Source organism: Pseudorca crassidens, chromosome 2 (genome assembly GCF_039906515.1).
Source record: "Pseudorca crassidens isolate mPseCra1 chromosome 2, mPseCra1.hap1, whole genome shotgun sequence".
Lineage (NCBI taxonomy): Eukaryota > Metazoa > Chordata > Mammalia > Artiodactyla > Delphinidae > Pseudorca > Pseudorca crassidens.
In genome coordinates this window covers 95,608,739-95,636,028 of record NC_090297.1, presented here as the reverse complement: position 1 = coordinate 95,636,028, position 27,290 = coordinate 95,608,739, and the positions used below count along the sequence as shown (strand labels likewise).

At 60.5% G+C, this 27,290-nt stretch overlaps 1 protein-coding gene across 3 annotated transcripts; it reads right to left on the bottom strand.

The window, feature by feature from the left end:
• Positions 1–1,212: 1,212 nt before the first annotated feature.
• CELSR2 (cadherin EGF LAG seven-pass G-type receptor 2) lies at positions 1,213–26,157 on the bottom strand. 3 transcript variants are annotated; one of them, XM_067727132.1, is made up of 34 exons: positions 22,469–26,157; positions 17,413–18,060; positions 15,253–15,475; positions 14,729–14,844; positions 14,465–14,553; positions 13,928–14,085; positions 13,376–13,539; positions 13,088–13,213; positions 12,559–12,725; positions 12,006–12,293; positions 11,742–11,916; positions 11,362–11,503; positions 11,069–11,189; positions 10,459–10,642; positions 10,179–10,280; positions 9,316–9,410; positions 8,870–9,079; positions 8,208–8,391; positions 7,971–8,099; positions 7,705–7,885; positions 7,386–7,553; positions 7,160–7,286; positions 6,845–7,045; positions 6,358–6,532; positions 5,924–6,036; positions 5,701–5,780; positions 5,486–5,612; positions 5,252–5,374; positions 4,531–4,658; positions 4,212–4,300; positions 3,905–4,099; positions 3,596–3,766; positions 3,222–3,456; positions 1,213–2,926 (listed from the first exon to the last, which is right to left on the bottom strand). In XM_067727132.1, the coding sequence occupies exons 1-34, from the start codon at positions 25,761–25,763 to the stop codon at positions 2,899–2,901; spliced, it is 8,757 nt and encodes a 2,918-aa protein (XP_067583233.1). In that variant the 5' UTR covers positions 25,764–26,157; the 3' UTR covers positions 1,213–2,898. The 3 variants fall into 3 exon arrangements, with proteins under 3 accessions (XP_067583233.1, XP_067583234.1, XP_067583235.1); XM_067727133.1 differs by having other exon boundaries at positions 1,213–2,780; XM_067727134.1 differs by having other exon boundaries at positions 1,213–2,524.
• Positions 26,158–27,290: the final 1,133 nt, after the last annotated feature.

The following is a 27,290-nucleotide window of genomic DNA, read 5'->3' as shown; positions in this document are numbered from 1 at the left end:
TGATCTTAAGGTTCATTTAACACATTCACCTATATCGCAGTGACAGCTGCCTACACTTTCACCTTTCCCTGAGCCTCTGGGATTCCAAGCATTGAGTTGGGGGAGGGTGTGTGGAGACAGACAGAGTATCTGGCTCTGGAGAACATTTGGCAGGGGCAGGAAGACCTCGGGTGCGTCTCCCAACCGCGTCCTGCACTGGTGTCTGACAGAAGCAAGCCCAGACACACGCTTAGGTGTGGCCAGCAGATGGCATGTTCGTGTGGCCTGCGTGTGAGCCAGGCCCCGGTGGGTCCTCAGAGGCAAAACAAGCAGCAGACCCGCGTGCTATTGCCACCTGGTGGCCGAAGAGGACAAGGCAAGGCATGTTCCTTTCGCCCTTTAAGTCAGTCTAGGGTTTCGTTAACTGCCCCTCCAATCCCACTGCAGATCTGTTTAAGCAACGTTCAGGAGGCAGCATCTGCGGGGGAGGAGGCCTGCCTGCCACGGCTGCCCTTCTAGCTCACTACCTGCTTACTTCCTTCCGTTTGGGTCGAGCTTTCTGTCTTTTCTCTTTATGCACTCTATCTTCACCCCCCTCCCCAGTAGCACCAGGGAAGGAAGCCAGGGTTTCTTGGTCTCTTACTATGCACTGTGAACTGTTCTAAGCGCTAACATATGTCAACTCATTTAATTCTCATAAAAGCTCAGTTAGGCACAAATCATTATCATCCTCATTTTGCAGGCAGGGAAACTAAGGCTCAGAGAGATTAAGTCACTCAGTCCGGTTCCGGGGTTTGTGTTCTTAACAACTCCCCTCTATGGCCCCCATGTGAACTCCCTATCTAGTTTGTTGAACAGACCTTCGAAAAACACAAAACTTGGGAACAGAAGTAATGTGGCAGAGCACACAGCTGGCTAGAGTATGAGTAGTTGCTTCATTTCCGATGGGGAAAAACGAGACCGCCCAGAGGAATGAAGTTAGGATGTACCTAGTCACTGGGCACCTTTCAATTCCCACCAGCCTCTCAGCCCTCCCTGCCTCCTGAATTCTGCTCCCAGGACGGGACTCAGTACTGAGGCTATTTGGGGGACACTGCTGGGGGTGTCGAGAGGATATCTGAGTCCCCTGACCTGGCCCTTCCAGGGCCCTGCCTGCTCGTGTTTTCCAGCGACCAGGCCTCCCCACGCTGGAAGGAGAGGGCCCCACACAGGAGGAAAGGATGACAGTGCTCAGCCCGCAGAGAACTAGTTTTATTCAGTGGCATGGAGAACTGAAAAAAACAAAGCACAAAATGCTACCATATTTACAGTTACAATCAAACTGTACAATCAGATGGTTAGTATCAAGTTAGCATCCAGCATCTTTGTATTTTTTTAAGTCAAGTCATCAGTAGTAAAAACCAGTTAAGTTTTTAACCCTTTGCAGGATTGCTGAGGGGAGAGGCCAGGGAAAGAATCCATGGCAGAAAAGCCAGAGACCAGCCTTACAAATGAGAAATAGGAACACTTTTTCTACGCATAGCCTCTTTTTCTAGCCACCTGCTCCAGAGGAAAATGGGTGACAAGTCTGGAATACATGCTCAGCATAAATGGTGACTCAGATGAACAGCAGTTGGCAAAACTGAGGAGGGAGGGAGAGGTGGGGAGATGACAGCCTGGAGCAAGGGGAAGGGCCTGAGGCCCCCTCGCCAGGACTGCTGGGTACACACCCCACCTGACTGATGGCCACATCAGACCCCCTGGGACTGGACCCATCCCAACACAAAAAGCAAATAAATAAAAAATATATATTAACTCTCTTCGCAGGGAGCTGGGTGGTGAGGGGGAGAGAGGAACAGGGACCTGGTCCTTCGAAGAAGAGAGCCAATTCCAAGAAGGGGATAAAAATAGAACATGTCTCAGAGGCCACAGCAGGTCAGTGGGGTTTGTCTGGTCTCAGAGGAGGGCGAGTGGACCCTGGAACCCAGACTGGAGACCTGGGCTGGAGACAGCACGGGGCAGCCGTGCCAGCCCCATCTGTCCTCTTCCTCCCTGTCCCACCCACACAATAGCAAAGAAGCTCAACTTAACACATGACTGGCCTTCCCCAGCACGGGGCGGGCAGGGAAATGAAGCACTTTTGGGTCAGCGAACTGAGCAAACACCTGGGCTGCAGTGCATGGCCAGAGTCCAGGGAAAGGAGAGGGGCTGGGGTGGCCCGGCCGCCACCCAGGGGCATGGGTTCCCTTCAGAATGTGTTCATGCAGCATTTGGGGGTCTGGGGGCGCTGAGTCCTTCTGCCCCCTCTCCGGACAGGGCTTTTTCAGTTCCTGGAAGGGGCGGCACAGGCGGGGTGAGGAGTGCCCTCGGCCCTGCGCCCTCACCACACTGAGGCCTGCCCGGTGCGGCCCGCAGGGCTTGATGCCCTGGGTGCATGTGGCTTTGTCCTTTCCTTTTGGTGATGGCAAACGAGGGGCAGGTCCCCCAAGAGTCCCTTTCCTCCCAGAGGCACAGCAGATGGGAAACTGAGGAGAGGCTGGGAAAGCATCCTGGGAGGTCCTATCCTCTTTGGGGAGGGAAAGGGGAGTCAATTTCCAGCGTATAAAAAAAATTAATCCCTGAAGTCATGAAGAGTGGAGTTCCTTTTTTAAATTTCTTTTTTCCTCTTTTCTGAAAAACTTTGTCTTGGAGATGTTGGCCCCAGGGGTCCAAAGTGCAGTGAGGGGGATGGTGGGGGAGGGAGTTGGCACTAGATGGCCTTGGGTGGGGTGGGTGCCCCTCCCGGCAAGGCCCAGGCTCCTCAGATGGATGTTTCGTCGCTGCTGCAGGCAGGCAGGCAGGGGGAGCAGGGGCGGGATAAAGCACAAGACAGGAGTGGGAGCATGAGTGCAGCTGGGGAGCGTAAGGGAGCCTCAGGGTGTAGGAACCACCGGCCCAGGGTTAATGCAGGAAGTTAAAGAAGAGAAATCTGGAGAGGCAGGAAAGGAAAGTGACAGAAAAGGCAGACAGAGGGTTAGTCAGAGCAGAGGAGACAGTGGGAAGCTTTCACCAGAAGAAGGAAACAGAAAAGCAACCCCAGCTCCCCACCCTCCCTCACTTTGCCCGATGCTGGGCTGGGCTGACCCCACAGGGCGTCATGTTTGTGGGCATGTGGCCTGAAGGGACCTGGGCCACACTCTGCTGCCCACCTGAGCGGCCTGGGAGGCCTGGAGGCGGGGCCTCTGTGGGGCTGCACCCTGTCCCGCCCACCCAGCCACACTCACTCGGAGCCTGACGAGTCCTCATCCACCGTGCCTGCCTTGATGCTCATGGCGATGGGCATGACCCCGTTCAGCTGCTCCTGGAGGCTCTGCCGGGGTGGAGGGCGGGGAGGGGGCCCACCCCGGCTGCCCTCGCTGGCTGAGGAGCCCCGGGAAGACCCTGTGCCCTGCTCCAGGGGTAGCCGTAGGAGGCTGCTCTTCTCACTGATGGTGGGCAGACACTTCTTCTTGAGGATGCCTGTGGGCCAGAGGGCGGGTGCCATGAGGAGCAGGTGGAAGGAGCATGGGGCTGCCCTCGAGAGCCCTGCCAGCCACAGGCCAGTGTGAGGAGTGAGGTTGCTGATGGGGGAGCATGCAGCTGAGCATACCCCGCTCACCTTTGTGAGGCTGGGCAGAAGGGCCTGGAAGGGGACCCAGGGACCCCTCCCGAGGCAGGGCATCTCCATTCTCCCGCGGCTGCTCCTCAGAAGCCCCATTTCCACCACTGTCCTTTGCTGCGATCCCAAAGTCTCCTGGCCAGGGGGCCTTCCCGGACCCCAGGCCCCCATCTGGTGGAGAAAGGAAGTAGATGAGGCCCAGAGAAGACAGACGGCTAGGAGAGTCACCACCCTAGTCTTGCTTCCCAGGAATCCCAGCCCCTCTGCCCTCCCACTGCCCCCAAAGGCCACAACCCTGCGCTGACCCACCCTTGGGGGTACTGTGCAGGGGCAGTCTCTCCGCCCCAGGCCCCAGCAGGCTGTCCCAGCCCGGCTCTCCAGGGAAGGTGGCCTCCGCCTCTTCCTCCTCTTCTTCCTCCTCACTATCTGATGAGTGGGTAGAGGCATAGGAGCCACTCTGGTCATCTTCCAGGGACAGGTCACTGTCAGAGTCTGTGTCTGGATCTAGGAAGTGTGGGAGAGATCACAGGCAGCCCATCCGCCACTGCCCACCCTCAACAAAAGTTAGGCAGCTGTGCCTCCACCACCACTGGCCGTCAGGAGGTTCCGTCCTCACCATGCTGCTGGTCTTGACCTTCCAGGAATAGGCCACCAGGGTTCCCCAGGCCAGGGGGCCCTTGGCCAGGGTTCAGTGTGGACTCCTCCCTAAGAAGACAAGACATGCTGGAGGCATCAGCCTGGCCCCTCACCCGGTGTCCCATTCTCTTCTCTGTTCTGGGTTTTCCAGTTCCTTCCCCATGTTCCTCACTGCTTCCACTTCAAGCTGCCACCGTGTCGGCCATGGTGTGTGCTACGCAACTCCTAGCAGCCTGGCCTGGGTCTAGCATGCCCGGTGCCCTTCTCCCCTCCCCAACTGTCCCATCACCAGAGCTCACCTCAGCAAGAAGGGGATGTAGCTGGGCTGACTCTTGCCCGAGCGGCTGGCGCTGTGCAGAGAGCCTGCTGAGTCTCCGTAGGGCTGGTAAAGCCTTCCATCTGCATAGGGGCTGGGGCAGTTGTAGGACTAGGCAGGGAACAGGGAGGTCAGTACATGGGTGAGCCGGAAGGGGTGGCCCCGGGAAAGCGGAGGGGCCGAGGGAGCTTGCTCTAAGTTCTCCCCGCCACATGCCCAGGACTGAAGAGAGAGGCCCCACATCTTTGCTGCCCCCATTTCAGGGCCTAGTAGTGTTGTAGCTCTGCCATAGCTGTGCCAGTTCTACGCACCCCAAGTGCCCCGGACTCGGCTGTATAAGGGTCTGCTGGCAAAAGATGGCACCAGGAATTATCTCCTGAGAGCATTCTGGGAGGCACAGAAGATTTACCAAGAGGCACAAGGGATTCTCAGGTGTGGGGCATTTATGACCTGATTACCTGTCTTGGCTACTCCCTCATCTATTCTAAGCTCTGCTCCCATCCCTCCCAAGTCAAAAATCCCCCTCCCCGACCCCAGGCCCCTTCTTCCCAGGCCACACATACCATTTCACCACCCCTTCCTCCTTCCAGGAAAGGATATAAAGATGGAGAAAAAGTGGGACAAAAGCACAGCCTTTGTCCCTCCTGCCTCTTCCCCCTCAACTCCCCATGACCCCTTCACCTCCCTGACCCCGGCTCCCTCACCGAGGTCAGAGTGGACTTGGTGGTCAGAGCAGGGTCAGGGCTGGGCTTGCGGCTGCAGGCAAACTTGAGTGCTTTCCGGACCTCCTTGCTAAGCACCACATAGGAGAGGAAGATGAAGGGGCCCTGACAGGCAAGAAGCAGCAAGTGTCTAAGTGCTTATTAAGGCACCTCATACCCAAGCTTCCCACCTACAATTCCACCAGCCTCCCACAGGGCATGGGTCGGACCAGGTACCTGGATGCAATTGGAAGCAGCAAAGAGGTAGTGGAAGAGGAGGGTGTCACTGTTGACAGACAGCAGTGCCAGTAGCCACGTGGCGCTCAGCAGCAGGAGGACAGCGAAGGAGGGCCGCAGGCCCAAGCTGGGGAGGGGGCGGGCTGTGAGTCTGGCCGTGAGGCCTCCCGTGCCGATGCCCGTCCACTGCCACGGCACCCACACCCCATACTCACACAGGGCCTTTCTTCTCAAAGCCCTGCCGCTGGGCAGCACAGGACGCCCGGGCCGCCAGGATGTACAGGAAGACACTCATCTAGCAGGGGAGGGGGACGTGTGAGGGGGACCATCAGGGAACAGACAGCTTCCACCCCACCCTATGGAGGCCTCAGCAATTCCCAAAGGGGATCCTGAGGTCACACTCAGCCTGCTCGCCCCCAGCCGCTTTCCAGCACTTACCGAGACAGCAAAGGCCACGGGGCCAGCAAAACTCCAGATGAGCGTATCGTAGATGGAGAGCCAGCAGAAGTCAGGGTTCCCATAGCCTTCCGGGTCCAGGCCCACGGCTAGACCTGGTGACAGCAGCGGGGAAGGGGTGATCAGGGACTTGGAAATCAGTCAGGCGGTCAAGTGGGCTCCTAGGGCCAGGTGCAGGGGATGAAGGCTTCTGCCCACCATATGTCCATGCCGTCCTCTCCAGGATGGGGGACCCTGTCCCTGAGTCGGGGTGTCAATAGCTGAGTTAAACCAGAGGGATACTTGTGGAGAACCTGGCCTGGGCATAGGGATGTGGGCCTCTGGGCCTGGGCTGGGAGTGGGAGAAGGTGGCATGAAGATGGACTTAGGCCCTAGGGATGTAGAACCTCAAGGCCCGGGATCGGGGGTGCGGGTACCTGTGATGAAGGCGGGCACACCCCAGCCTAGCATGTAGTAGAAGCGCATGGGGCCGGCATTGACGTCGCGCACCTCGGTGAGCGCCCGGTACAGGTGCAAGGCCTCCAGCAGAGCCCAGGAAAAGGTGCAGAGGTACAGGAAGTGCAGCAGGATGGCGATGACTGTGCAGGCAAACTGAGGGCCCAGGCCGCGCCCAGTCAGTGACCAAGGCACACCCAGAGTGTGGGTCCTGCTCTTGCCAGACAGGGGAAGAGAGCCTGGGTGTTGGGAGGTGCTTCAGGGGGAGTCTGGGCCAGAGGAAGGTACCTCTAGGGTGCTGGGGAAGTAAGGGGGAGCTAGAGAGGGGGAAACTGGGGGCCAGGCACTAGGCTGGCTCAGTCACTACTGCAGGAGCAGGGATTGAGGGGGCCGCTGGGGAGGACGCGTATGGGAGCCTGAGAGGGCTGGGCACTGGGGAAGGTTTCTGCGTGAGGAGGAACATCTTACAGGGAGGTCAGCCTGGTTGATTCCCAGGAGGAAGACCAGCTGAGCTAGGCCCAGGGCGGCAGTCAGGTTCCGTTGGATGCCGTGCTGGTTGGAGCGCAGGGCACGCAGAATAGTGAGGAAGAGGAAACTGAGCAGTAGGGCAGCCAAGGTGACCCCTAGGGCCACATAGGTCAGTGTCTTCAGTGGCAGGATCTCCCCATTCTGCAGGGTGGGTGGCAGAGAGCCAGAGGGCTTAGGAAGGGCGGGGCCTGAGCACCTAGTCCAGTGCCCTTGGCTCCCACCCCCAGCTCTGCAGCTACCCCTGGTGGGTCCAACCTCCCGCCTGGACACGTCCATGAGCACAGCGAAGCTCGTCATGTGGTTGCACTGGCAGCTGACGTGGCTCTCGTTGCGGAAGACGACTTCGCAGCCTCGGGCTGACCAGCCACCTGTGCCACTGACCCTGCGTGAGGGAGGCAGGGTCAGGAGACAAGAAGGGTGGGGTGCCCAGGGGCCTGAGCTCTCCGCCCAAAGCCTTGGGGGCAGGGCAGTGCAGGCTTACAGGATCGAATGGTTCCAGAATACACAGATGGGCTTCGTCCGCTCCTCCGTCTCCAGCAGCCGGAACTGCACCGTGACTGGCTTGTCCAAAGCACGGGGCAGAAGCTCCTCATCGTCATGGACGCTGATGCTCACCACGGGCGTGTTGATGACAGGGCGTTTGGGAACTCTGGCGCGGGGCAGGTGGGCACACAGTCACCACGGTAGTCGCGTGACTGGAGGACGCCCCAATCACTCTGAGATGCCCCCAACCCCTGGGCCCTCTCTGTGCCTCACCCACCCGACCTGTCTCCCCCCGACTCGTCTCCCCAGCCGCTCACCTCAGGCTGCGCTTGTCTGGGTCGTAGTTATGGGGCAGTAGCCCAGCCAGGGTGCGGTAGATGATGACACTGGCCACCGCCTCACCCTGACTCAGCTCCGGGTGCCGCCGCTGACGCCGTGCCAGCTCCTCTGGCTCCTGGGCCTCTCCAAGGCCCGCAGGCCTGACCATGGGGGGCGTTTCTGGGATGGGGACACTGTCCACTCAGCTGGGTCCTGCGCAGATGCCCTGGCCTGGCCCCTGACCCACCCCTTGGCCCCCACTGACCTCTGAAGACGGACTCAGGCAGAATGACCGTTGTCTCAAGGTCCGGGGGCCGCTCCCCTCTCAGCGCCTCGTAGCGGGGCAGCTTGGCCCCAGCGAAGTTCCCCTTGTCCAGGCGAACTACAGAGATGACTAGGGAGAGGTCACAGGTCAGACCCCCGGTGAGGTGGGCAGGCCCCTGGCACGGCCGCCCTTACCAGAGACTCTCCCTGGACCCTCCCACCCTGGCAGCAGCCTCACCAATGTTGGGCGTGACGATGGTGAAGGGGCTTAGGTAGGTGTGCCGCATGTTCTGGGCCAGGGCACTGGCATAGGCCTCATAGTGCTGGAGCAGCCAGGCGGTGCCACCCTCTGTCTGCTGGATCAGCTCCCAGTGCCGCTTGTTGGCTGCATCCAGGAGGGCGCTGCCCACCTGCAGCAGATTCTGGGGGAGGGCACGGTCTCGGTGGGCTGTGCCTGAAGCCTCAGTCCTCGTCCCCAGCACCAGGCCCCAGCCTGTACCTAGACCAGCCTTGGCTCGCCCCCCCACCATGCCCCTCCCTCTAACCCTTCCTCCTTAGTCTCTAAGAGTTTTCCACACAGATGTTATTAGATGCTGGTTCCTCCCTGTCCTGGCACGATGGGCAGGGCCTCTCCTCCGAGAAGGCTGATCAGACCAGGCCCCAGTACAAACGTTATTTTCTATGGGCGCCTTGCTATGAGAAGGGTTGGGAAGAGGTGCTCTAAGTTACCCATATGCTGGGCCATGGCTCAGAGGGTCTCATGGGGGCCTCATGCCGGCTGAGAGCTCCCCAAAGGCAGGGGTGGGGAGTGCCCCCCATTTTGCCCCCAGGTGGCCAGGAGCAGGCTCACTCACCGTGACCTCCACCCACCCAGCCATTCCTGCCCCCTCCAAGCCCCACCTCGGTGAAGTGCACATCCTGTGTGGCGGACAACCCGAAGCCTCGCTGGGTGCTCTCGTGGGCCAGTAGCCGAGCAGCCAGCTGGTAGGCCACCTTGACGTCACTGCCGAAGTAGCCAGCCGTGTGTTGGGTAGCGTTACGCAGAAGCAGGGCCAGCCGCTGGGAGCGCCCCGAGTCCAGGCCTGACTCGTTTCGCTGCAGCCGCTCAGCCTGGGACCAAGATAGGTTGGGGGGTCAGCACAGGAGTGAGGTACCCAGAGAGTAGAACTGGAACTCTAGAGTAAAAGGACTCAGGAAAGGGGAGAAATGGCCTCCAGGTGGGGGCCCTGGGAGACAGGAGCTGGAATTCCAGAGTCCCCTTTCTCAAAGGTGGGGAGGCAGGCAGGTCATACTGGGCCAGGGCAGGGGGCAGGGGTAAGGAGATGGAGATGAGAAGTTCCACTTACAAAGCCCTTCAGCTCTGAGAAGGTGACTGATGTGCAGTTGAAGAGGTTTGGGGGGAGCCACCCTCTGTGCTCGTCACAGTGGCGCACAGCAGTCCCTGGGGGAAGGCAGCCAGGAGGGCAGGCCTCAGGGGGAGACACAGGAGGCTGCCGAGACCTGGCTGAGTTCTGCTGGGGGGCAGCCCCTCATGGACCAGAGGCAGGAGACAACCAAACAAGGGCCCTGCCATCCTGTACTGCAGGTGAAAACAGGGAGACGCGTGTGGAGAACACCAGAGCCAACACCTCTGTAGGATCAGCCCAAAAAAGGGCTACAGGGGCACACGTGGTCCTGCAGTACACGTGGTCCTGCGGCACATGTGGTCCCTTTGAGCCCCCAGACGTGGCTGTCCCTCTCCAGCCACCACCTTGAGCTCCCTGCCACCTACTCTCTACTTCTGAACTCTGGTCATCGTCAATCCAAGGACCAGCGCCAGCCCCCATCCTGCGGCTGGGTCGCCTGGGACAGCACCTCACCTCCCCTACTCCCCAGACCATCTTTCTAGTGGCATAACTCCAGCACTAGGTGGTGAGCTGAGGACGGGAACCCTGTGTGACTCATCTTTGAATCTCTAGCACCCAGCCCTGTGCCATGCACACTGCAGGTTTTTTAGCACTTTTGTTAAGAGTCCAAGATATAGGCACCTTTCATTTAGGCAACCTTGGGAGCAGGGGAACAGTGAGCCAAGGAAGCATGGGATATGGAGTCCCAGGACCTGGAGGCTGGAAAGTGGGGTCCTATGATCAGTAGCCAGGGGCTCCCCACCCTCACCCCACTGATGAAAGGCCAAGTCCTCAGTCTCACATTCTGGGCCTCCAGCACCTACCAAAGGAGCCTTTGGGGCAGGGGGCAGCAGCAGGCAGCCCGAAGCGGGTACGGGGCCACCAGATCCCAGCCTCGATGGCCCGTGGGCAGCTGTCATAATTCACTGCAGGGAAGCACACACCGTCACTCAGGAGCAACTGTCCCCCTACAGCTCTGGCCAGGCTCCCCAGCCCTCCCTGTGCAGCCTCAGGCCTGCAACCAGCCCCTGCTCCTGGCCTCCCTGGGACACCAGGGCCTGGCACACAGCAGGGAAGGCCACCCATCTACCGCAAGAGCCCTACCTTCACAGCCGTTGGTGGTGACCTCAGCAAAAGGGTTGTCACAGCGATCACACTGGCGCCCAATGACACCTGGCTTGCATGGACACTGGCCATCCTCAGGGTCACAGACTCGGGACAGAGAGCCCGTGGGGTAGCAGTCACACAGCAGGCAGGCGGGGCTGCCAGGGGGCCGGTAGTGGTTCTCCTGGGAGGGGAGAGGGAGGATGGGGTCACTGGCTCAGGCTCTTTTCCCTGGATGCTCATGGATCCTTCACTGTGGCCCCTCTGGAGAGAGGCTCCCTGACCTCAGGTCCCCACCAAGAACGGTACATTCAAAATATGTAACAACTGGTAATGTTTTGGAGTTTAATCCATCAATGAGACACCAATCAGAACAGGCTGCAAACAACCAGTATAGCTGACCCAGAGCTCACTGGTTAAGTATAGGTCCTGGACGCCCCACACCCCAGACACACGAGGACAAACAGCCCCTTGCCCGCCCTAGTGGAGCAAAGGCACATAAGCCCTCAGCTCTCTGCAGAGTCTTCCTTCATTGTCCCCCCCAAGGGCCCAGGAGGTACAGAACAGAGGCCAAGGCAGCCGCTATGGAGGCCTAGGCCGGGGCTGTCACCTTGCAGTGGCACTCGCCGCTTGTCTTGTTGCAATCCGGATCGAAGCCTTTGCTGACGTCACAGTTGCATGGGCCGCATGTGGGGTGTCCCCACCAGCCTCGGGGGCAAGGCTGGTCAATCCTGCAGAGGAGGACCAGGCAGACATGGGCTCCCTCTGCCACCCGTCTGGTGTAGCCATGTGTGGCCCTTCCGAGCCTGGCTGTGGCTCAGCCAGGTTCTCAGTGCTCTGAGGGACACAGCAGACACAGGCAGTGCCACTGGGACCTGCTGCTGCCTGCAATGGTCCACTTACCTGGTCTCACAGTATGGCCCAAGGTAATTTGGGGGACACTCGCAGATATAGCCATGGGGGTCACTGGGCTTTCGGGTACACACGGACTGATGCTCACATGGGTTCAGGTCACACACGTTAGTACAGTTGTCACCATAGTAACCTGGGACCAGAAGGACAGGAGAGGCTCAATCCCCACCTTCCCCTAGCACTTTCTTCAAACCTGCCTTCATCCATCCCCTTCTATCCTGAGCAGCTATACCAGCTGGCTCTGGCTTTGTAGTGCAGGAGAGGCTCAGAGAGGTGATGTGACTAGCCCCAGGTCACACGGCAGAGCCAGAGTGAACCGTCGCCGCCCCGCACTTGCTAACCTGCCCCATTTCCCTGGATCCCTGGCATACCTGGATCGCAGCTGCAGGAATAGCTGTCCCAGTCATCACTGCAATAGCTGTTGGCAGGACATGGGTTCGAGTCACAGGGGTCTGGCAGGCTACAGCCTGGCTCCACATTGATGCTTTCCCCACGGCTGGGATCCAGACTGCTAATACCCTCGGACGTCTCGCTTACCCGAACACCCTGGGATGGACAAGGTAGTGTTGGCCCTTTGTGGAGCGGGCCTCCAGCCTCCAGCTATTGGAGATGAGAAGGCAGGGCAGGAGGCTTACCTGCAAACAGCCCCGGAAGCCACGGGCCACACCACTGGCCGGCCCAGGCACTCCCCCAACGGTAATGTTGCTCAGGTGTAGCCCATGCAGCCGGGGGCCCAGGTTGCCCTCTGCCCGCTGCTGCCCATAGTCGAAGGACAGGATGGCGTGGCCGGGGCCCCCACTGGCTCCCAGTGCCAGCTGTGCATGGTGCCAGTCGCCATCATTGGCCCGGCCTGGCTCCAGCCGGAGAGACGAGGCCTGGAGTCCGGTGCCCTCCACGCTCAGCACCACGTGGCCCTCCTGAAGCTGGCACCAGAAGAAAAGAGGGTCAGCAGACTGCCTTAATGGGCTCTTCTTCCAGCCCACTGTCCTCCTTCCTGGACCACCAAACCCATCCTGCTGCCCAGCTGAGGCCAGAGAGGAAAAGGTATTATTTCCCTTGGGCCCAAGAGATGGCAGCAGTGATCCACCAAACGAACCTAGCTGCCTTTCTTTCCAGGGAAAGGCCCCGCCCAGCCATCTTTGACCAACCATGGCCAGGGCCCGCCTGCCCCACCCCTCTCTGCATCACCTGCAGGGTGATGGTGCTGCGGCCCCTGGTGACAGCCTGCAGCAGGACGCCGTCGGCCTGGCGTGTGCGGAACATGAGGCTGAGGTGCCAGGGCTGAGAGATGGGCAGCGAGAGGCCATGCCAGGCCACCAGGCTGCTGCCCAGGAAGCGCTGCGGGTTGGCCATTTCTGGGGAGACAGATAAAGGCAGACTCTGAGAGGCGGAGCACCCAAGTGCCCCAGGGGGTATGATGCTTAGCAGGGGCGGCTCCCTGGGAGGCAGGGCACTGTCCCTCCTAGTGCCCACTCTCCACGGCAGCCCCGCCCCCCAGAGCATTCACCTGCCCTGGGCCCGCACCACACTGTGCCCAGGCCTGCCTCTGACTGGGCCCTTTGTCTCCCGTGCTACCCTCTCAAGGCTCTGCCCAGACACGCTTTTCTACCCACAGCCCAGCTCAGCTGGGCCCTGCCCAGTGCCTGCCCGGACCCTGCCAGTGTTCCCAGCAGTGCTGACAGCTCCCAGGCCCCGACCTCTGAGGGCTGCCCCCTACCCTGGGCACAGCTCTTGCCCCCGAAGCCCAGAGGGCACTCGCAGCTGAAGGCATCCCACTGGTTCACACAGGTGCCCCCATTGTGGCAAGTGTTGCTGTCACACACGTTCTTCTTGGCAGAGCAGCCTAGAGTGGAGAGAAGGGCGCTCAGGTGGAGGCTCCCAACAGAAAACCTGTGGCAGTGGCTGGAGGGGGCTCTGAGACCCGCCACGTGCAGGGGTCCTCGCAGCAGGCACACCCCTCCTCTGCGTAGGGCCCCTGGCCTCGCCCCTACCCCACCCCCCATACCGGGCACGGTGCCGTTGTTGGCAATGAAGTCGGCCATGTCGACATGGCGGCTGTCCACCTGCAGGTTCCTCATGCAGCCCACGAAGTGCCGGGTTCGGACAGGGAAGCTCTCAGGCAGGTCAGGCACCCCGCCCAGCAGCAGGGGCCCTGTCAGGTCCAGAGACCTGGGGGGGCGAAAATGGCTGCGACATGAGGGAGAGTGGGGTGCTTCCGGCTCTTCCTTCTCCCTGAGCCCTGCCGCCAGGCCAGGAGCCCAAGGGGCCCTGCAGAGCAGCCAGGGGAAGGGGAGCCTCAACCCGGAGCTGCTCTCATCTGATACCCGCCCCTCCCCAGACCGCTGCACGAGGCCCGGCTCTAGTCCCCCAGTCTTGCCCGCTCCCGCCTCCCACCCCAGCCCCCACAGAGCGCTAAGCAGGGGCAGAGGGAAGCAAGGCGAGGGATGACCCCCGTCTGAACTGGTCCCCATTTCAGGGCCCCCAAAGGCCCCCCTACAACCCTCCCTCCCTGACTGGCCCACACCTCACCGCAGCCCCAGCCCTCTCCCCTGCTTACTTCTTGCTGCCACCCTGGGTGCCCTGGGCAGCGCAGGAGTAGTTGCCCAGCACAGCTCCGAAGCGCAGGGCCACCCCTGTGTCACAGCCATCCACGGTCACCACAGCCACCTTCTGCTCCGATGGGCCCTGCGGGAGCCCTGTCTGACCCAACAGCGGCTGTGGACAGGGAAGGGCGGAGATGGGAAAGAGTGGGCAAGAGCCAATCAGGTCACGGGCCAGGCACTAACTCACCCCCTGTGTGTACACCCTCCCCCACATATACAAACACACATGCACACTGATGTGTGCTCACAGGACTTACGCACTTTACCTTCCTCAGCGTCTACTCAAGTTTCTGCCTACTAGAACAGGAAGGATCTACACCACCCAGCGGAATGGGAATGCCCAGCAAGATGGTAAGTTCCACCCCTCCCTTCCCCCATCTCAGCCAGAAGTGCCATGACCAGCCCCTGGGGAGGCAGCGCCACCCAGGTCTAGGTGAGCTCCTGAGCCAACGACAGAACCCTCCAGCTCCTTGACCGCCTCCCACACCCACCTTATTGTAGTACTTCAGCTGCACTGTGTGCCACTGGCCGTCACTGACCCCTCCGGACACGAACGGGGACACGGTGGTGGTCGACTCCCCTGGGGAAAGGACCCAGGTGAGCTGGGACACCAGATGAGGGCTGGGAATGGGGAGGGGATGCTCATGGTTGGGCTGGGCCCAGATCTGGCTGGGAGAGTGTGTGCCTTGGGGTCAAGGGCTGAGAGACACGGGGCCTCTAGGAGATGGGCAAGGACATGGGGCAAGCGGGATCACCTGCAGAGAAGGTGAGCTGGACCTGCTCCTGGATCACCTCGAGGGCCACAAAGTCATGCTTCTCGTTGAAGCGCCCATTGTACAACAGCAGCCCATCACGCTCCTTGGTGGCAAACCTGAGTAGGAGTGGGCGATGGGGGCACGCAATGGGGCACCCACCTGGATGCCAGCACCCCAGCCACCTAACCAGCCCTGATCCTACTCAGGACTCTCCAGAGGGCTGACTCCTTGGCCGAGGCTATGGGCCATGTGGCTAGAGTGTGGAAGATGAGCCCAAACCAGGACCAGAAGCAGAACCTTGGCATCCTAGCTCCCACCCTTGAGGGTGGGGTGGGAGGAGCGTAGACGGCCCTGGTGGGTGAAAGAGGCCTGCTGGCCAACTGCACAGGCAATTCCAAGTGCAGACCTGGCTCTGCCAACAACCTCTTCTGGGCACTTTTGCTGCCTGACTTCCCACCTCGTCCGCAGAACAGGAGGCACCAGACTCCCCCCCCGGCCCCTACCCCCAGCACCCAGGAACTCACGAGAGGGCCAGGGTGAAGTGGAAGCGCTGGCGTAGGCCCCGGAAGGTGATGAAGGAGCGGGCGGGGAAGCTGCGCGTGGTCACCTGGCAGAAGGGCTTCTCAAAGTCTCCGGATGGGCAGTCGCACTTGAAGCCGCCCACCAGCAGGTTGACACAGGTGCCCCCATTCTTGCAGACACCCGGGGTGCAACGGCCTGAGCGGGCACTCACCTCACAGTGCTCACCTGGGCAAGAGGTAAGGCAGGTGAGCACCAAGTGCCTGGAGAACTGGGACTCTTTTGCATCGAGTGATCCCTCCGTGGTCTCCTGTGACCCCCATAATACCCCCAAACTCTCCCAGGCATCCCCACTTCCTCTCATGTGCAAACTCAGCCATTCTGTGCTGTGCGTGGCGCACTGGGCTGTTCTCACCACAATCCCATATACGGCTGTCCTGCGAGTTCCCTGAGGCTCCCAGTCCCTTCCATAGCCCTCTTTGGACCTCGAGAGCACAGGTCCACAAGGTCGCTGATTATAAGGGCCAGGTCCTAGCAGCCTTTGGCATCAGGGCTACCACGCAAGCTTAGGGGTGTTCCGGCCCCTTCAGGGGTGAATGCGCATGGAGGGAAGGGCCTGCAGGACAGCATGAGGGCTGCTGCCAACCCCTGCTTCCTCCCTCCCTCCCACTGCTGCTTTTGTCCCTGTCAGGCACCAAGATCAGTTTCCCTCCCTGGGGATAAGACCAGGCTTCCACTTGGATTTGTCGGAGTTATGGGATGGTGTGGGCAGGAAGCTGGGGACTTTCCAGAAACGGGGCAGGGAACTCCCACCCTGAGCCCTGGGGTCCAGACTGAGGACCTCTGTGCACTTGGGAGATGCTGACAGAGTAGGGAACTGAGCCCTGGGAGCAGACCAGGATTCAATGGAGGAGATGAAAATTCCAACAATATCAGATGGAAAAATCCACCCTTTTCTCTCCCTCCCCATTCCCAGATTCTAGAGATAGGTTCTCAGCTCCAGTGCCTAGTGACAGGCTCTAGTTTCCATGGAAACTGTTGTTCGCCTACTCTAAGCACCCCCCTACCCCATCCTCCTGGACAAAGACTTCCCTCCCCTCCCCCAAGCCCACCCCTCTGCTCCCCACCCGCCCCTCCACCCACAGTAGCAGCTGAGAGGAGTCAAGTCTGGCAAGTTCTGGGCAGGAAGATGCAGCAGGGGTGGCAGTGGGGCTTGCCTACCACTGCTGGCAGAGCCAGTGGGCATAGCTCTGGAGGAGAGGGAGCAAGCCCTAAGGCATCTGGGAAGGAAGGGCCCATGGAGGAGAGAAGGGGATGTCCTGAGGAAAAGCAGGAGCCTGCAGGGAGCACAGGAGCACAAAGCAGAGGCAGTGAGCATCCCAGGGAGAGGCTTGGGACAGGATGTGTAAGGACCCCTGGAAACAGGCCAACAGGGAGGCCTCTTGGTCAGGACGCTGTTTTACACACCTGGGCAAGGGTGGGGCTATTCTGTTCAGGGTCACACACAGGTGCGATAATCTGAAAACCACTATCCCCATACCCAAACCCTCCAGTTTCCCCAGCTCTTCTGTGCCTTCCCCTCAATACCTAGGGAAAAAAGCACTTGCTGCAGCTCAGAAAGGTAACTCACTCACCAGTGGGGAGAGATCAGGTACTAGGCCCAGCCGCATCTCTAATCCAGATGAGACCTGGAGCAAGTCACCTGATCTCAGCGTTCCCTTAAATCACAGCCAACACTTCCTACAGGCCAGGTCTTTACCCGTATTAAATCAGTCCTCACAACCACCTTATCATGTGAATAGATTCATCATCCACTTAAAAAATACTAAGGCACAGAGAGGTTAAGTAACTTGCCCAAGGTCACCCAGCTAGTATTGTCAAAGCTGGGATACAAATGCAAGCCGCTTGGCTCTAGAGCTGACCTCAGTTACACCACCTGGGGGTGGGGGCTGGGTAGGTGGCCGAGAAGAAGGGGTCCCCTCTCTGCCTTCCTCAATAGGTGGTTGTGAAAGAGCAAGTGGGACTTGTGAATGGCCAGTGTACCCTGTACCTTACTCTGGAAAAGAACGAGGCCACCCCTGTCCTTAGCCTGATTGTGCTGGCACCGCGGTGCTAGCCCCCCAGAGCCGCCCCCAGGGGTCCCCCCTCCCTCGGTGAGGGCTCACCGGTGTAGCCATCGCGGCAGAGGCAGGTGTAGCCGCCTTCACGGCTGCGGCAGCGGCCGTGGGAGCCGCAGGGCCGCGAGTAGCAGAGGTCCACCTCCGTCTCGCAGTAGTCGCCCGTGAAGCCAGGCGGGCAGCGGCAGCGCAGCCCCCCGACTGGGTGAATGGGCCGGAAGAGCACGGAGGAGGAGGCGATGAAGGGCGCGGAGGAGTCGAAGCGCAGCACCGACACGCAGCGCATGTAGTTCTCGCAGGGCTCGCGCAGGCAGATGTTGTCGTCGAAGGGCAGCACGCGCTGCGCCGAGATGGCCGTGAGCAGACTGCGGTTGAGGTACAGGCGCTCCTGCAGGTCCTCAGAAGGCAGGAAGGGAGGCCCGCCCCCGGGCCCTGGCGGCTGGCCCACCGACAGGCTCACATTGAGGATGTGGCCGCCTGGGGCGTCCGTATCCCGCTGCACGTTGAAGACCACCACGTGGTCTGGGGGTGTGGCCAGCGTGGCGGCCACGGCCTGGATGAAGAGACCCAGTAGGGGCGACAGGAAGCGCTCAGGCGACATGTCCTCCAGGCGCAGCGTGATGCTGTGCGTGAGCATCTCGTCGGTAATGATGGTGACGCGCAGTGCGCACTGAGCGGTCACACTGTGCACGCCATCTGCGGAGAGGTGAGACGGTCAGCACCTGGGGAGGGCAGGGTTGCCAAGCCATAGACCTGGCCCCGGGCAGGAGCAGCCGGAGGAGGGAATGAGTGCGGGCTGAAATCCCGCCTGCACACTCTTGCATTGCCCAGTTGCCAACAAAGGGTCCTCTTTTCTAATTGGCATAAAGGTGCCCTAGGAGTTATGTGTAGCTCACCTGAGGGAGAGTCAATCCATGACGGCTCAGCCCGCATGGGCACTTAAGGGGATTGATTTTCAGAACTTCTTATTGCATACTTCCCAGAAACCCTCTGTTGTGAAGCACGGACACATCTTTTAATATTTGTGCACCTTTCCCTGCCCAAGCCACAGGTCCTGCTCCCTTATACCAGACCAGGTGCCTTCCCGCACAAGAATCTTATTTTGCCTTTTTCTTACCTTCCTACAGGGCCCAGAGCACCATGAGAGACCCACAGATATAATCCTTCTGCCCCCTCAGCCTCTATTTCTCAACACTACCATAACTCTGACCCTGGCCACGTTCCCCCTCCCCCACTGCAGTAGAGAATGGAGGGTGAACTGGGTCAGTGGGCCACCCAGTCCCCCTCCCACTGAGCCCCACGGCTGCTTGGGCTCAGGCCCGCTATCCCCATGGCAACGCCCCACACAAAGCATTCTTCCCGCCCAACTCTCTGGGCTGCAGAGGGTAGCCTGGGGGGCCCCACCCCAGGAAATCCAGCTGAGCCACCTTACCAGTGGTAGCACCACCCACTGGCCTGATGCTGTGGCGTTCTGGGGGTCAGAGATGGAAGGGCCTGGGCAGCTCTGCACCCTGAGCCCCAGACAAGAGCCCCAGTGGGCTGACCTCTCCTCCGGCCCTAGGGCCTCTGGCTACTCATCGCCCACTTGGCTAACCGCATTATAGCCGAGTGCCTGCCACACCCCCAGGCCACACACTCACCTATAAACAGCTAAGTACTAACACTCTGGCTTCTGACTCCACCTACACACCCTAAGCCCCGAAATACCATATACACCTGAATGCACAAATACATGGCAATGGATTTTATTTAGCTCAAAATGAAAGCTGGAGGCCAAGGGGAGAGGGAAATGGCTTGGCAGGGCTATAAAGGATATTCATCTTTTTTATTTACTACAATGTCCTACGCATAGTAGGTGTTCAGTAAGATGTTCATGAGAATTTATTTGGTCTCCATAATGAAGAAAGGGCCTTTAAAACACAGCAGGAGGGGCCCGGGTAGCTATTAAAAAGGACACCCTAGCAGGAATGGGACAGGAGTTGGTATTTCGGGGGGAGGTGGGAGTAGGAAAGGGATCTGGGAACAGATCCTGCTTCTGTGTCACAGCGACTTGTGGCTAACTGCACTGGCGGCTGGGAAGGCTAAAGCCAGACACCCATCTCAGCCGTGTCCTCGGCCCACTGACACCTGCCCTCCAGCCGCATTGCTTGAGAATGCAAGGCCCGCCTGCTCTCACCAGCAAGCCTCTTTGTCATCACTCACTTGCTCCTCTTTCTCTTGACTTGCTGCTACTGAACAAGCTGTTCCTTCCTACCTGGCCTATCCAGACACCAGCCCACGGCCCTCCTGGTTTTCTAACCCGCTCTAAACTCACCTTTTCCAGGAAGCCTGCCCAGATTTATGACCTCAGGCTCTACTGTTCTCCCTCTTTCAGACCCCCCTGCACTTAGTTATGGAGCTGGCACAGGGCTCTTGTGTACCTGGTGCCGTTATTCCTTGGTGGGATAGTCCCTCCGGGCAGAATGCAGCCCAAGAATCCACACAGAGTACTTCTAACTAATCAGGGAGGGGAGGGGGCAGTCAAGAGAAACCTCACCACCACTCAGCCCTGGGAACAAGCACTCCTCCCTATGTCCCCCGTCCGTCATCCCAGGCTCCGCCTGCGCCCCTTGCCCAGTGTGTCTCTGTTGCTTCCCATCTGGTCCACCATCTGTGGCCACCTGCCCCCTCCGCTATTTTCCCCCATCCCAGCAGTCAACCTACAGCTCTCTGCTGCTTCTTTGTTCCTCTCTCCTGCCTTGACCTGGGTCACCCCTCAGGTGCAAAAGGTAACGGTGGAAACAGGGGTGGGGGGTTGCATTACCTGAGCCATCCTCCTGGGAAGAAAAGGGGTGGGATGGGCCCTGACTCCAGGAAACCCCACCTGTGTCTAGAACCCAACCTGCCACACCTGGAAAAGTGCCAAGTCCCAGACTGTGGCAGAATCAGACTCCAAGCCCCTCTTCCCCTGGCAGATGTGCCAGTGGGAGTTGTAGGCCTGGAGGGGGTCTGCCACTCTGGGGAATGACCAGGACATGGACAGGAGCTCCTGTGTGTCCTAGCAGGGTAAGGCAGAGGCAAGGAGAATTCAGGCTTCAGGGGAGCCATCCGGCCCAAGCTGGGGCAGCTGCAGCCACAGGGAACAAGAGAGGGGGAAATCAGAGAGGCATAAACACAGAGACCAAACAGGGGCAGACAAAGGCCCAGGAAAAGAGCCAGCAGTGGAGAAAGTGGGAAAGCAGGAGAAAGTCACACAGGAGATGGGGAGAGGGCAATGGAGGGGGCCGTGCAGAAGGGCCCCCAGGGGCAGAGGCGGGAAAGAAAGAAGAGACAAAGAACAAGAGAAGGAAAACAAAGGGGCAGTAGGAGTCAATCCCCCTCACCCCAGCCTCCCTGAACTTTGGGGTTGCCGTGGTGACTGCCTCCAAGGGTCGGGGCTGAGGGGAGAGGGTGGGGCTAGGGCTGGAGGGTCAGCCGAGGCCTCCCCCTCTATTCTAGGGGAGCTGAGGTCTGGGGCTCTGCTCTGGTAGGAGCACGAAGGCTGGGTGGGGCCCCTGCCCATCCCTCCATCACCTAGGGCGGACTGGGGATGGACAGGAGGGAGAGGCCCTTCCTCTCCACTCCTTCCCCCTGCCTCCCAGCACAGAGAAGGACAAGATAGGGGAGCTCCAGCTCCCACTTACTCCTCCTGGAGAGGAACTGAGGCTTCAAGATGCACAGAGCCTTGTCCGTGACCTCTAAAAGCTCATGTGCCCTGGCTCTGATGGCCACCTGAGGAGTGGGGAGGGGAGTCATGAGTCCCCGGAAGGACCATGAGTGGAGGGGGTGGGGAGCTGAAGCCACACCCTGTGTCTTGCACGCCTCTCACTCCCATCCTGGCCCAGACTCCCCAGGGTGGAAGTGAGGCCCGGCAGGCTCTTCTCTTTCTCCCCTCCCTGATGTGTCTGGAGTGAGGGTACCCTGACCCACCCATCCCCAGGGCACAGCTAACAGTGAGCCCTCATGAGGGTCCCAGTTGTTCCCAGGCTTGGGGAAGGGGTTCAGCAACCTGGGGCTGGCCCCCTCCTTGCTGCTGCTGCTGCTGCCCACTCCCTGCAGCTGACAGAAGAGACAGGATGTCGTCCCCACCCCAACTCTCCTCCCCCAGCCCTTCTGTCCAGGGAGTCTGCAGGCTGAGCGCTTGGCCAAGCAGCTGGAATGCCCGGCCTAGGTCCCGGCCAGGCTCCCATGCCCCAGGATTCTGTTCTCTCACCACTGGATCAGGGGGCTGTGCCCTCAGAGGCCACCAATCCCCTGGCCCATTGCGGTCCCCACACCCCATCCCCTGAGCCCAGGCTCTCACGGCCTGCGGGGAAGGCCTGGCATCTGAGAACAGCCAGCCCGTGGGGCAGCAAGGGGACCCAGAAGGCTGCAGCCTGCCCCGGGCTTGCAGCCCCTCCCCCAAGCCGGACCCCGAACCACAACCTCTGACAGTGGGGTCTGTTTGGACAGAGACAATGAGCTGTGGCCTCACTTCCTGTGGGAGCTCTGAAGGGGGAGCCGGGCCAGGCTCTTTCTGCCTGGAGGGAAAAGAATGTCCTAGACAAAGTCCCCCTCAGCCGGTCTGCGGCTCAGCCGGGAGCCAGAAGGGGCCCGACTGCAGGGTCCTGACCCCGAAGTGGCAACCCTGTGCCCCCCGGCCTCAGCTCTGTCAGAGGCTGTATGAGATCACAGGGAGACCCCGGTGGGCGGGCGTGAAGGGGCGCTGAACCGCCGGCTCGCCTCTCCTGGCCACGGTCCTCTCCATCCCTCCCCCAGCTCTCCCGGACCCCAGTCCTCCACGCGCCTTTTTTCACAATTCTTGGCAGCCGTCACCAGGGCAGCCTCACAACGCTTCCCCACCACGTCACAGGCTGGTAGGCAGGGGGCGGCCAACCGAAGCAGCCAGGTCTTGCAGCCCGGGGCAGCGGGCAGGGCCAGCACAGCTGCCAGGATGTCTAGGGCTCCTTCCCAAGCTGCTTCTCACCCCTCAACCGCCGGGCCAGTACCGGGGACAGAGGCGGGTCAGCAGTTCCGCCTTGAATGGCTCTCCAGGCCCTCCCCCACGGGCCACCCCCATCCCCATGTCACCTGGGCCCTTCCTTACCTGACACCAGCACGCTCATGATGGCCTCCAGAGGTCGGTTGTTGTCCAGTGCCCGACTCAGCCTCAGCTCGCCCGTGGACGCGTTGAGCAGGACCAGGCTGAGTTCGTTTCCCCGCTCGAAGCTGTAAGTCAGGCTGTCGGAGATGTCAGGGTCGTGGGCAGGCACCCGGCCGATGGCACCCCCGGGGAAGCTGCTCGAGCGGTTGGTGACGTAGTTGTTGAAAAGGATCTCAAAGTTGCCCAGCACCGGTGGGTTGTCATTGCGGTCAAGCAGGCGGACGTGCACTGTAGCCCGGCTCACCAGGGGAGCCGACGTGGCCTGGATGACCAGGATGTATTCAGGCCGGTCCTCGTAGTCCAAGTCCACCAGAGCGGTCAGCTCCCCAGAGAAGATGTCCAGCTGGAAGACCTCAGGGATGTTGCCCTCCACGATCTGGTACATGATCTGGGCATTAGTGCCTTCGTCAGGGTCCGTGGCTGTGACGCGGGCCACAGCCAGCCCAATGGGGCTGTTCTCTTCAACAAACACATCAAACTCATCCTGCTCAAAAACAGGTGGATTGTCGTTCACATCCAACACAGCGACCGTCACGTCCATGGGCGTGCGAGCTGGAGGCATCCCCTTGTCCACTGCATATGCCCGCAAGGCGTACTGGGCCACATTTTCACGATCCAGCCTCCGCAGTGTTCGCACAATGCCTGACGTGGACTCTACGATAAAGTCACCATCTCCATCATCACCTCCTTGGAAGGTGTAGAAGACCCTGCCGTTAAGGCCAGAATCACGGTCAGTGGCCGAGATCTGCAGGACACTGGTGAAGGGGGGCACATCCTCATAGACACTGCCCTGGTAGGAGTCCCGCAGAAACTGAGGGGCATTGTCATTCACATCATTCACCAGGATCTCCAGGTAGGTGGTGTCAGACTTCTGGGGAATGCCATTGTCCCGGGCAGTGATAGCCAGGGTGTAGGACACCTGGTCCTCATAATCCAGCTCGGCCTGGGTGGTGACAGCACCTGTATCTGCATCGATGCGGAACTGAGGGATGCTGTCCTCCATAAAGTAGGTGATGCGGGCATTCTCACCTGTGTCCTCATCTGTGGCACTGATCAGCACCACCGTGGTGCCTGCTGGCCGGTCCTCATTAATATTCACCGTGTAGTGAGAGCTCTGAAACACGGGACGATGGGTGTTAGCGTCGGTGACGTTCACCACCACTTGTGCTGTGTCCTGTCGTGTGCCATCGGAGGCAGTAACAGCCAGCACGTACTGCCGCTCCAGCTTGTAGTCCAGCGGCAGGGCGAGGGACACCAGCCCCCCCCCACTCTGGCTGGTGATGGAGAAGCGGTTTCGGGTGTTGCCGCTGGTGATCTGGTAGGTGATGACACTGTGGGCATCACGGTCCACGGCCGACACCGTCACCACGCTGGTGCCCACGGCCGCATCCTCGTTGAGCCGCACCGTGTACTCTGGTTGGGTAAAGGTCGGGTTATTGTCATTGACATCCAGGATGGTCACGCTGACACTGGCCGAGGCAGTGAGTGCTGGGGTGCCATGGTCGCGGGCTTCTACTCCAAAGCTGTAGAAGTCAACCTCTTCCCGGTCCAGCTCAGCAGCCACGGAGATCCAGCCTGTGCCATTGTTGATGGTGAAGGGGAAGTCATGCCCGACCCCCGCAAGGCGGTATTCCAGGCGGGCATTGTCACCAGCATCAGCATCGATGGCCTGGACATGGAGAACCAGGTAGCCTAAGGGGACACTCTCCAGGACAGTAGCCTGGAAGGGGGTGCTGACGAAGATGGGAGCATTGTCATTGATATCCAGGACCTGCACTGTCACCAAGCCGGAGACGTTGGAGAGAGGGGGGCGGCCGCCATCCTGTGCTCGAACCCGTAGGGTGTATTCCTTGGTCGTCTCATAGTCAAGAGGGCTCACCACGTCCAGAGCCCCAGTCTGGGCATCTAAGTAAAACTGTCCCCGCGCGTTGCCACTCATGATGCTGTAATGCACCAGGGCATTGCTGCCCTTGTCTCTATCCGAGGCTGTGACCCGGAGTACCGGAGCTCCTGGGGTCACGTCCTCCCGCACCTGGACCACATAGCGCTTCTCGCTGAACTGGGGGGCATTGTCATTATCATCCTCCACAGACAGGAAAACAGCAGCTGTGGCACTCCGTGGACCGGGGTCCCGACCCTGATCACTTGCTTCCACTGTCAACTGGTAGGATTCCACCTCTTCCCGATCCACAGGGCCACGGGTTCGTATTACCCCAGAGCGAGGGTCAATCTCAAAGACCTCAGAGGGGCTGCCCCCAGGCCCCTCCAGCAGGCGGTACAGAATATTGGCATTGGGAGGGGCGTCACCATCTGTGGCTCTGACGGTGAGCACTTCATAGCCCACCTCCAGGTTCTCCCTGAGGCTCTCCTTGTACTCCTGCTGCTCAAAAACAGGGTCGTGATCATTGGTATCAGTCACCAAGATGGTGAGCGTGGCCAGGGCACTGCGTCGGGGCATGCCGTGATCCTGCGCCGTGACTCTGAAGACATGGGTGCTCTTGGTCTCACGATCCAGCTCCTCGGCTGTGGTTACTGCACCGGTGATTGGGTCCAGGGAGAAGAAATGGTTGGAGCGGCTATCGAAGAGGGCATCCATAGTGTACTCAAGCCGACCTGCCTCACCCTCATCTGGGTCGATGGCCCGCAGAGATGCCACAGGGGTACCTGCTGGCTGGTTCTCGGGCACTGTGGCCTGGTAGCTGGGGGGCTGAAACTGGGGGGCTGTATTCACATTCCTCTTCCGACGTCCACCCATGGACGCTTCTGCTGAGCTTTCCCCTGCCCTGAACCCTGGGGTCTGCACCAGCTTACAGGACTGGCATCTCAGCCGTGGGGCCTTTAAGCACAGGTGCTCATGGGGCAGGGCAAGTTTGCCCTGTGGGGAAAGGTGGCCTCCAACGCCCAGAAGACGACAGCTCCAGGGGCAGCCTTCGGGCGCTGGCGGCAAGGGGATGTGGGCCCCGGATTCTGGACACCAGACCCTCAGACCATCATGGTGGGGCACCAGATGGCCAGTCAGTTCCGTCCCCGCATCCCTGCAGCGGCTGGTGTAGAGCCAGAGGTTCGAGGATGAGGCTGGACAGAGCCAGCCCACGGGAGCGCAGGCCCCCGAGGAACCGCGTCCCCCAGGCCCCAGGGAACGACAGGGCCCCACCTGGTCTCCCAATAGTGGCGGCAGCAGGAGCAGTAGCAGCGGCAGTGGTGTTGGAAGTGGGGCGCGGGCCGCCGGGCTCCGCATCTCTCCCTCTTCCCGGCCGGCCGGGTCAACGGCGGCGGCGGCGGCTCCTCCTCCCGCTCCTGCCCGCCCCGCCGCGCCTCATGCCCAGGCCAGGGCGCCAGTCCCCGGGGGCCTGCTCCTTGATGCCTCACCGGAGCCCGGGCTCCCACCGTTCCCTGAGCCGGGCCCGCGCCCCGGTCACACCGACCACCACGGGCTGGCGCCGCGCCCACTGGCACACCCGGCTCTCGCCACCTGCGCCCGCGGACCCCGCGCGCCCTTGGCCCTGCCGGCCCCCAGATCCTCGGAGTGTTCCTCGCTCCCGCGGGATAGCCCACCTGCTCCCGCGGAGCTGCGCACCCGGACCCCGGCCCGGCCCCGGCCGCCCCCGACGGCCCAGCGCCGCCCGCTCGTGCCCCGCGTCCCCGCCGCTGCTGCTGCTGCTGTCGCCGCGGCCCCGGGCCCAGCCCCACGCTCCCTCGCCTCCCAGGCGGGCGGGCGAGCTCTGCAGAGCAGCGGCGGCGGCGGCGGCGGCGGCAGCAGCGGCGGCTCATTACCATAGACCTGCTCGCGCCGCCGCCGCCTTAAAGTGGCGACGCCAGCCGCACCGAAGGAGGTGGGCCCCACCCAGCGCCGTCCTCCGCACCAGTGCTGCAGAATTCAAGCAGTCCAGACCCCCTTCCCCCGCCCCAATCCCACCCCAGGCCTGACCCTGGGCCGATGCCACATTCCTACAACAGTCTAGAGAGGAATTAACAATCAGAAGCCAGACAGCAAATGATAATAATGGTGGCAGTACCCTAAGTATGTTTAGAGGTTTTCAAAACCTTCTGAAGGGCTCTCGGAGGCCAAGTGCCCACGTCACGCCACCCAACAAGGCTGGACGCCGCTGGCTGCTGATAGGAGCCCTTGCTGCTGTCCCCTCCACAGGTCTGGGTCAGACTGAGCTAAAACGGCCCTGTTCAATAGTATAAAGCCTCCCCCATATGCCCGAGAGACACCCCACTTCCCTGCAAACACACAGTGAGGTCCTGAGCCCACACCTCCCCAGACCCCTCAGCAAAGTTGTGATCTAATCAGGCTGCCCCCTTGGGGTCCAGCTGCAGCATACAGTACAGAATGACCTCAGCCTCAGCTTGGATGACACCTGGGCTTTCCAGGGGGAGGTAAGCTGGGAATGTCAGAGCAAAAGCCAGCTGGTATAAACATGCTAATATTAGCAGGTTCTGAGGTCCAAAGAGGGTGAAACTTGTACAGGGTCACAAGGTTGGATAGGGGTGGAGCCAGTTTTAACTCAGGCTTCCTGGGTCCTAGACCAGTGATTCTCACTGCCCCATAGGGCCTCTTGTCTGGAGACATGACCTCTTGCCCCCTGTCTCCTTCTCCATCAACGTCCAGCTGCCACTCCCCTCCTTCTACCCACAGCTTTGTGACAGCAAACAGCCCTGCCCAGTGCATGGGGCTCGGGGGGCCTCTTCACAGGGCAGGCCTTCAGACTGGACGTGCCACTTGAAGGGGTGTGGGAGATTCCGGGGCTCCTGGAGGAGG

Coding starts and splice junctions, on each gene's coding strand:
- CELSR2 (XM_067727132.1), bottom strand. CDS start 25,763: ATGCGGAGCCCGGCGGCCCGCGCCCCACTTCCAACACCACTGCCGCTG. Junction 14,554..14,728: donor CCAGCTCACCTTCTCTGCAG/GTGATCCCGCTT, acceptor TCCTTTCCCCAG/GGGAGTCGACCACCACCGTG. Junction 7,046..7,159: donor TGGACGTGTCCAGGCGGGAG/GTTGGACCCACC, acceptor CCCACCCTGCAG/AATGGGGAGATCCTGCCACT.